This window comes from Sinocyclocheilus rhinocerous, unplaced genomic scaffold, assembly GCF_001515625.1.
Source record: "Sinocyclocheilus rhinocerous isolate Xijiao unplaced genomic scaffold, SAMN03320098_v1.1 scaffold1806, whole genome shotgun sequence".
In the NCBI taxonomy this organism is placed as follows: Eukaryota; Metazoa; Chordata; class Actinopteri; order Cypriniformes; family Cyprinidae; genus Sinocyclocheilus; species Sinocyclocheilus rhinocerous.
The window spans coordinates 126,260-136,167 of record NW_015658531.1 but is presented as its reverse complement, the minus strand read 5'-3'; the positions used below and the strand labels follow the sequence as shown (position 1 = coordinate 136,167).

General features: G+C 37.7%; 1 protein-coding gene across 1 annotated transcript in view; it reads left to right on the top strand.

Moving 5' to 3' along the window:
- Positions 1 to 9,908, top strand: part of tanc1b (tetratricopeptide repeat, ankyrin repeat and coiled-coil containing 1b) — a 118,232-nt gene that overhangs the window by 91,143 nt on the left and 17,181 nt on the right. Inside the window, exons 13-17 of the mRNA XM_016531165.1 lie at positions 2,092 to 2,221; positions 4,243 to 4,365; positions 6,018 to 6,254; positions 7,612 to 7,794; positions 8,685 to 8,763. Of these exons, the coding sequence (XP_016386651.1) occupies positions 2,092 to 2,221; positions 4,243 to 4,365; positions 6,018 to 6,254; positions 7,612 to 7,794; positions 8,685 to 8,763 (752 nt within the window). The remainder of the gene's footprint in view (positions 1 to 2,091; positions 2,222 to 4,242; positions 4,366 to 6,017; positions 6,255 to 7,611; positions 7,795 to 8,684; positions 8,764 to 9,908) is intronic.

Sequence of the window (9,908 nt, the reverse complement as noted above, 5' to 3'; positions counted from 1 at the left end):
TGTTTAAAATCCTAATAAACATTATTGATTTATTTTTGCACCATTATAATTATTTCAACAACATTTCTTTTTTTAACTGGATATTGTATATAATACATTTTCAGATGAAAAATATTTGCTCCAAGTGGTCGGTTCTGTGAAGACATAGGTATTTTTTTTATTTTAAAGGTATGCATTAGTGAAATATTATCTCAGTTTCAAGTGATAGAATGTAAGGACTGTTTGTCTAATGAAACAAGAAGGATTTTTCCTGTTATGATTTATTGTTATTTCTACACATTGGCTAATTTGTCCGTAACAGAGTTGACAAACAATACCATAAAGACATCTATTTTTTCATTAAAAGTAAAAAAAGAAAGTAACTTGTGTTTGGCAAGCACTGAATTATTACAATTAAATATGTTTTCAATAAGATACTGAAAAAAAAATGTGTTAGTGAAAAGTTTTTTTTCTTAACTTTCTGCAATGCCAAATGTATCTCCAATTATAGAATCACCCATATGTATTAATATGGTATGTCGTCTCTTGTATGTGCTGGTGTGTGTGGGAGATCAAAGCCAGATCGTCAGCAAAGTTTAGAGAAGAGTGTCCATCTCACACCTCTTGACTGGTTTTCTGTAGTTCTCCGCATCACTCAGTCAATGGAAATGTTAAAAAGGAATGCCGACATCACACAGCCTTGCCTCACTCTAGTCTTCACATGAAAACGATGCTCGCTATTTCCCACCTTACATGTAAAGTTGTTGTAGAAGCTTTTGATGAGAAGGACGATGTCTTGTGGTATTCCATATGAGCGTAGGATGCGCCAAAGGCTGTCTCTGTGGATGCTGTCAAAAGCTTTCTCAAAATCTGCAAAGTTGTTGTTTAGTTGCCTCCGCCATTCTGTGCACTGTTCAATGATGTTCCGCATTACAAAAATCAGATCTGTACAGCCTCTTCCTTTCCGGAACCCTGCCTGTACTTCTCTAAGATGTTGGTCAAATGCATATTTGCATATTTCCAACGATAGTCGTTGGATTATGATTTTCGTTAGGATCTTACTTGGTATGGACAAAAGAGTTATTTCACGCCAGTTATTGCAGTTGCTAAGGGCCCCTTTCTTGGGGATCCTCACAATGATGTCTTCTGACCAGTCTGTTGGTATCTCTTTTTCTTTCCATATTGCTGTAAAGAGCGGGAGAAGCATCTTGGCTGCAAGCTCTGGATCTGCCTTGAACAGTTCTGCATTCATATAATCCTGTCCAGGGGCTTTCTTGTTTTTAAGGGACATTATGGTTTCAATGATTTCTTCCTTCTCTGGTGGTGCAGTACTGATGTCAAGACCAAGCTCTGCTTCCTGAATGTCAGCTTCCGATGTTGGTGGTGGCCTGTTCAAGACTTCACTGAAATGCTCAGCCCAGCGATAGTCAATTTCCGTTTCTGATGTCAGCAGTTGCCCATTTTTGTCTTTGATTGGTGTGTCTCTAATTGCACAATATTTGCCACAGATTACCTTGGTTATTTTATATACCTTTCCTTGTTTTCCCCTGCTAGCTGCTTCTTCTGCCTGGCTTGCAAGGCTATCCATGAACGCTCTTTTATCCGATCTTGCCAGTCTCTTCACTTCTCTATCTGCTTGTTGGTAGTTCAGCTTATATCTTTCTTTCAGTCTCTCTGATTTAGCATCCAAGAGCTGCTTCGTCAATTTTCTCCTGGTACTGATGGCCTGTTGTGATCCATTTTTTTCTTTGGTACCCAGGCATACTTCGCTGCTCTGGAGATATGCTGCTTTGATATGTTCCCACCTGGAGTTAACATCTTGTTGTTCAGGCTGTGTGTGGTCCTCCATATCTGCAAGGGCTTGATATTTGTTCTTCAGCTGCAGAACAAAAGCATTTTTTATTTTGGGGTTCTGTAGTTTCTCCACATCTAGTTGTTGTCTTCCAGGTCTTTTGCATCCTGTCTTCCTCAGCTTTACTTTCACTGTTGCTACAACCATTTGGTGGTCACTGCCAACGTCGGCTCCCCTTTTAACTCTGACATCCAGGAGTGATCTTCGCCAGGTACCATTAATCATCAAGTGGCCTATCTGATTTTTGTCCCTTCCATTAGGAGAGTACCAGGTCATCTTATGAATCTCTCTGTGAGGAACGACGAGATCATAGGTGGTACAGAGTTCTATCAGTCTCTCCGCATTTTCATTCATGGTACCGCAGCCCTCTCTTCCCATGGCTCTTTCAAAGTTTTTGTTGTCATTTCCAATTTTTGCATTCATGCCTCCCATCACAACCTTCGTGTCATGTCTTGGTGTTTCCTCCAACACAGCTTGTAACTGCTCATAAAATTGGTCTTTTACATCTTCATCGTTGTCGTTTGTAGGGGCATAACACTGTATGATAGTCATGTTAAATTGCTTCCCTCTCACTCTGCTCTTAATGAGTCTGTTATTAACAGGTTTCCACTCTATCAAGCATTTCTCTATACCCTTCTTAAGGATAATGGCTACTCCTTCAAAGTACTAATTGTCATGTCTTCCTGGGTATAACATTGTTTCTCCTGTACTGGTTCTCAGTCTTCCTGATCCTTACCCTAACTCCCAGGATATGTAAATTGTAATGTCTCATTTCTGATGTTACTTGAGCCAGCTTACCTGTGTCATACATTGTCCTCACATTCCAAAATCCTATTTTGGTCTTGGTTTTGGCGCTCAGGACTTCCACCATCCTGGCAGTAGCTTCCCTTGAGCTTTCACCACTGTCATTCATCTGAGTTTCTTGCGATGACTCTGAAAGCCCATTAACTAGCCCATTAAGTAGTTTTAGGTTCTTCTGTTGCTGTTTCCATAACATCTGTCTTTTTCCGGAACTGGGTTGTTAGCCCAGTGTCCAACCCCCAACCTGGAGGGCCAGTGATCACTCTTAAGGCCCGGGTATACTTCACTTTCCGCGTTCCGTTCCGTCTTGTGCACAGCCGCATCCGCGCAGCTTTCAAAGTATACTCAACCGCGGATGAGTGCGGTCGGACAAGTTCGACACAGGCGCAGTACCACCTACTTGACTTGCGCTCTGTCTCAACTTTCACCTTGCGCATGCGCTGTTGTACACGCACCGTCTGCGCGGTCTCAAAAAATTGCCTGCACGCGGACGGGGTGCGCAGCTGTCCGCGAGCCCTCCTGATGACGAAAATGACGTAATGCGGACGGTGCGCGGACGCGGACGGCCGAAGTATACTTTGGCCTTTAGTCTGGTCTCTACCCTTTGACCTGTCTGACATGGGTAGCCCTAGCAGGAGAACACGGCTCCAGTCAGCATAGCTCTCTGGGTCATTGAGACACGCAAGCCCCCAAACCACGACAAGGTAGTGATCTTTTCAGGGGATATATAAATTACACATGTATATAATTTTTTTTTTTACAATAGGCTGATGTCTAAATAATTAAGAAATTATGCTGTTATAATTGATTAATAGATAAATGACATATTTACATATTATAATTTTTTTACTTTTTTTCTTATGTATACTGTATGTATGTATATGTTTATGTGTATATTTATTATAATAGGATATATTATACAATTTATAATGCATATTATAAATGAATTAATTTATAATTATATTATGTAATGCATAAATTAATGAATAAATTATACTGTTATAATTCTATATTTTTATTTTACTTGTATACTGATTTACTGAAATACATATATAGAGAGAGATTTCTTTTGTTATAGGAAAGAAACTTCCTTTTGCTGCAATAAATATGACAACACATGATAAGAAACAGCACTCATTACTCATTTTCTAGAGATGCTGATGCTGATCTTGGACTCCAGTTTATCTGTAATTCTGTTCCTCTCCTGTTCTCATTGCGGTGTGTCCAAGCGCTCTGATTGGTCCATCGGCGTCCTATTGATGACTCTCCTCCCTGAACCCTCTCCCGGTCCAGTCTAGAAAAGTTGGCTCTGAAAAAGAGGGACTTCCCTGCCTTGTTATTCGGCTGCTGAAAGAGAGAAAAGAAAGGAGTTTAATGTAGAGGAGATGCAGTGCTGATCAAAGCCAGACAAATATGTTAGTGCTGTCAATCGATTAAAAAATTTACTAATTAATCGCACATTTTTTCTGAAATTAATCTTATCTTCTTTAAAAAACATTACAAGTCTTACTGATCCCAAACTTTTGACCGGTAGTGTGCATCTGTAATAATGATTTTTATATTTATGATGTAATATTGGCAATACTGTATTTGTGTGTGCTCTTTTGAAGGGTCTGAGTAAGAAGACCGGTGTGTCGTCCAGTGTTCTTCAAGCCTTATGGATCAGCTGTAGTACTGATGGTCTTTCTGCTGCTTTGGTTTCCCTTAGGAACCTCTACACACCCAATGTCAAGGTCAGCACATAGTCTTGCTTCCAGATGTTTTTTCCCATTCATTTTCTCCATAGACATTTCAAAATGTTACTTTTAGACTGTCTGTAGCTGTCTTCCTCATATAATACCTGCTGCTGATGCGTAACTGTATCTACACTGATGACTCATAGAGAACCAATTAGAATGTAGAGTTTCTCGCTGACCTTTGACCCCTACGACGAGTCCTGTACCCTGTTGAATGACATTACAGCTCCCTGTGCAAGCGTTTATAATGAGATGTCATCATTAGGACTGCTGAAGTCCAGCGTTCAGACACATCACTTCATTTATTCATTAAGTTGTGACCCTGGAGCACAAAAGCAGTCTTAAGTCGCTGGGGAATATTTGTAGCAATAGCAAAAAATAATTTGACGACCAAATATTGTCCTATCCTAACAAACCATACATCAATGGAAAGCTTATTTATTCTCTCATGATGTATAAATCTCAATTTTGAAAAAAAAGACTGGTTTTGTGGTCCAGGGTCACACATGTGTATATAATAGACGTGAATGTATTTCAGTGACTTCCTGTATTTAATGAAAAGGAAATGACCCGGGCGCTGATTAGTTTGATAGCAGCAGGTTTCGAGACCATCGAGGACAGTTTCTCATTACTGTAATGCAAAACAGTGTCATGGTTATGTCTGTATTGATCAGACTTTAAAATCCGCTGTTAATTGTCAGATTAGTGCTGCATGACTTCAATCCATCGATTTGATCTGAAGATTATAAAAAGATAAACGCTGAAAAGAAGACGTGGCATTTTAAGTAATTATCCAACTCTTTTAGATTCAGTGTTAATTTAATAATCTAAAGGTCAGTTAAAGAGTAAAGTCATCCAGATGATTCCTCTGAGCTGGACTTGTGTAATTCAGGACGAACGCTGTACTGAGACTCCAGAGCAATTATCAGCTGGAATGATGGATTTTAGTTTAAAGGAGACATATTATGCCCCTTTTTACAATATGTAATATATGTCTCTGGTGTCCCCAGAATGTGTCTGTGAAGTTTCAGCTCAAAATACTCCACAGATCATTTATAATATCATTTTGAAAATGCCTATTTTGAGTGGAAGCAGAAACACGCTGTTTTTCGGGCCTGTCTCTTTAAATGCAAATGAGCTGCTGCTCCCCGCCCCCTTTTCCAGAATAGAGCTGCACCATTACATCTTGTACCTGCTGAAAACATCTGTTTTGGTTCTGATTATCGTGTTTATCGCGCTGAAATCATGTGTTCTAAACCATATGAGTTTAAACTTCATTGATTAAACGTTTGTTGTTCATACGCTTATCAAAAGCAGAATCCAGGCTGATTAATGACTGGGACACAATGTGCTGCCGCGCGCCGGAGCACTTAATGAGCCCGTGAACTGTGATCAGCATGCTTTACCAATCAGCAGTTTGTTCTTAGTGAACTTTAAACAAAGGATGAGGCATTGTTTTACAAAGAAAGACACAATGTGTGGGCTGGAGGAAGATAAACGACAACCGACAGCTCTAATCACTCTCGATTTTAGGGATTTTGGTTTGGTTTTGTCAATGGTGAATGATGTCTCTTGCTCTTGATTCAGACTCAGTTTGAGCTCTCTAGCATCATTTGTCAGTCTCTAAACTGTCTGGTATCTGTCTGTAGGTGAGCCGTCTGCTGATGCTGGGTGGAGCGAATGTCAACTATCGTACGGAGGTGTTGAACAACGCTCCGGTCCTCTGCGTCCAGGCTCACCTGGGCCATCAGGAAACGGTCAGCCTGCTGCTGGAGTTCGGCGCAAACGTGGATGTGGTTTCAGAGAATGGCATGAGCTCCTTGTGTTACTCAGCGGCCGCTGGTCATCTGGGGCTGGTCGGTCTTCTCTGTAAGAGAGGAGCCAAGGTCAGTGCAGATATATAGATATTTTTTTGGACTTTCAGATACCTTTTTTTTCAGGATTCTTTGATGAGTAAAAAGTTAAAAAGGGCAGCATTTATTTAAAATCTAAATATTTTGTATGTATACACTATACAACTTCAAAAGTTTGGGGTCAGTACGTGTTTTCTCTTTCTTTTTTTTGAAAGAAATTAATACTTTTATTTGCCAAGAATATGTTACATTGACAAAAAAAAAACAGATTTTTATTTTGAATAAATGCTGTTTATTCATAAAAGAATCCTGAAAAAATATCACAAATTCCCAAATAAATTAATTAATAAAATATTAAGCAGCACATCTGTTTCCAACATTGATAATAAGTATTATTAGAATGATTTCTGAAGGATCATGTGACACTGAAGACTGGAGTAATGATGCTGACAATTCAGTTTTGATCACAGGAATAAATTACATTTTAATATATATTCAAATAGAAAACAGTTATTTTTAATTGTAAAAAAAAAATGTCAAAAATTATACTGTTTTACTGTATTTTTGATCAAATAAATGCAGCCTTGTTGAGCAGAAGAGACTTGAAAAACTTAAAAATTCTAGTGGTGCATACATTTATATTTATAATACCGGTATATATTTATACTTAAATTCGTTTATAAATATAATTACAAATATATTTAATTTATCAGCATTTTGTATGATTCATATTTACAATTTCATTTTTGTATGATTATTAAACTATAATTTAAAAATGTCAACATGAAGTGTCATTAAAAATCCATTTTACTTTTTGAGTGAAACAAGATGTTTTAACAAAAAAATAGTTGGACAGGACTTTATTTGATCTATTCATTTGATTGAATCTGCAAATGTGGCATTGGAAATAATATGCACCAGTGAAACATTGACAATACCGTTTATAAAGCAGTGTTATTTTAGTATAATTTTATTACTATTATGGTTTTTGTTAATATTTTGAATTAGATTTTACTTTTACATTTCCTGTTTTCACTTTATTTGGCGATAAAATTCTAGTAATTTCATTCTGTTTTGTCGTTTATATAATTTATTTTAAGTATGTCTGTATAGTTTTTATTAATTATTTATTAGTTTTAGTTCATTTTAGTACGTCAAGTTAAACTAAATGAAAATGAGAAATGTTATTATATTATATTATTTCAAGTAATGTAAATATGTTTTAGTTTTAGTTAACTATAATAACCCTGGTATTAAGAAAGTAAACAGAGTCCGTTTTGATCAATAACTCTAACCTAAGACTAATATTTGAGATGTATTTCCTATCAAAACTAGACTTGCGTGCATATTGATTCATTTACCCAGTGTTGATGTTGTGGTTTGTGGTCAGGTGGATCACGTGGACAAGAGCGGCCAGTGTGCGCTGGTGCATGCGGCCCTGCGGGGTCATTCAGAGGTCATCAAGTGTCTGCTGGAGCTGAGCTGGAGCACTGAGGGTCAACAGGACCTGAGCTTGAAGAACAAAGCCCTGCAGCAGGGGCTCATCGCGGCCTGCAGTATGGGACACATTCATGTGAGCTCACACACACACTTTTCTATCATGGTGCAATATTTACAGGGGCGTTTTTAACTTTTATGAGGGCAAATTGTTTTTCTAACCACCTAACGCTTCAGTCTGACCTTATTCATTCAACTTCCTGTGGATCGCCCCAGATAGTCGAGAGTTATTGTTAATCTTGCCAGTAGTGGGTCAAATGAGAAAATGAACCAGCCATGAAACTGTTAGTTTTATGAAATATATTTCTTTGTCCTTATGACACCATTTCATTTTCTTCCTCGCATTTTTCCTTATTTTTGGACCCAGCGTGAATGATTTTAATTTAAATCACTTTAGCAGCGGTAGTGTTATTTTAGAAACATTGATATACTGTTATAGTTTTTGTTAATATTTTTAATTAGATTTTATTTTTATATTTTCTGTTTTCTATCATTTTAGTTTAATGTTAATTTAGTTGTTTCTGTCACTTTTATTAGTATTTTTATCATTTTAAAAGTTTTCATTTATTTTTAAATGTATGTATTTATTTATTAAAAATGTGAAATGTTGCCTTGGCAAACAGATGAAATAAAATATATATAACATATTATAAAACATAATTTTTTTTATATTTAATTTCATTTAGCAATTTTATTTCAAGTAGCACAAATGTTTTTTATGGTTTAGTTTTAGTTAAATATAATAACTCTGAGCGACTGTCAGACTCTCATTCTAAAATCAATTTTATAACATCATGTAACATGTTGTAGTTCCTCATTAAATTCCCAGCCACTGGAGAGTAACTTCAGCCAAGCCGGGTTTTATCCACACATGGCGTTAATGACCCTGCTTTCAGCCCGTATCGGATTCTTCATTGCTCTTCTGTTCTAATATTGTTTGATTGAAGTGAGCTGGTGTTTTGGCAGGTGCTGGAAGGCTTGTTGACGTTGAATAATGAACTGGAGGTGCAGATTGATGTCCACGACACACTGTGGGGCGAAACAGGTACGTTCAGTTCTTCTTCATGTTTTTATCTCTCGTCTCTCTCACCGTGCCATTATTTCTGTTCCATTAGGAGTCAGAATTGCAGTTGGTGGGAAGCTTACAGTGAATTGTGGGTGTCTGTAGATGTTTTGTCAGAAAATACATCATCAGAAACAAGCTATGGGATAAGGCTGCACGGTCTTAGTATTTTCATCCTGGCTCAAAATCTGCAAATATCTTGTTAAATGTAAGAAATCATGTTAAAATGTTTTCTTTTTTTTTTATTTGAAAATCAAACATTTTATCAGACTTTGATAATTGCCTTACGCTTTGGTGTTTTTATTGCCTTTTTTTCCCTGTCACATATTTTAGTAATCATTGAAGATTAAAAGCTTAAAAACCTCAAAATTCATCCTGTTAAAACTATTTTAAAATCAGACATTGCATGACCATGGAAATAGTACTTTAAATATTTTAGTGGGTGGTGTTAAATATCAAATTACACATTTTTTTTTTATTTTAAAGCAGCACTATGTAACTTTTGCTCACGGTTCCCCCATGTGGTTGATAAGCGCAATTGTCTGTTACCAGTGTCGTAAATAAATTCGAGACGAGGCACGACATGCTAGCTATCGAAAGATCATAACGTGCAAGCTATCGAGACCGGCAACATTACCTTACCTCTCGGCTACCTTACGGTTATAAATTACAGAACACAGCCTAATAACAACTAAGCTCAAAAGTACATAACAGTAAAAAAAAATGTACATATAAGACTTACAAATCCAGTAGCAGGAAGGCTAGGTCTCTGTCCGTTTTGCAACCCGTTGCCTCTTTCAGCTCGCGCCACCGAGTGTAAGCCCGTCCAAGATTAATTCGTGTTCGGGCTCGTGTCTGATCACTCTCTCTCTTTCTTATCTTAGCTTCCTCCGACAAAACCCTCTTTGGTTTCTTTGCTCGCTCTGCCATGGCGTTGGTCTTACAGTTAGCTGTTCGCTAACTCCACCCAGGCTACGAGTAAAATATGTGACGTATGCCGTAAAGCAGGTCGCACTCTTCCGCTGGCAGGGGATAGGTGGGGCTATGTGTACCGACCCGATCACGAAACTTACAGAGTCTGGTTTTAGCTGCTAGGAGGCTGCTCAGGTAGCAGCGGCAGTACAATT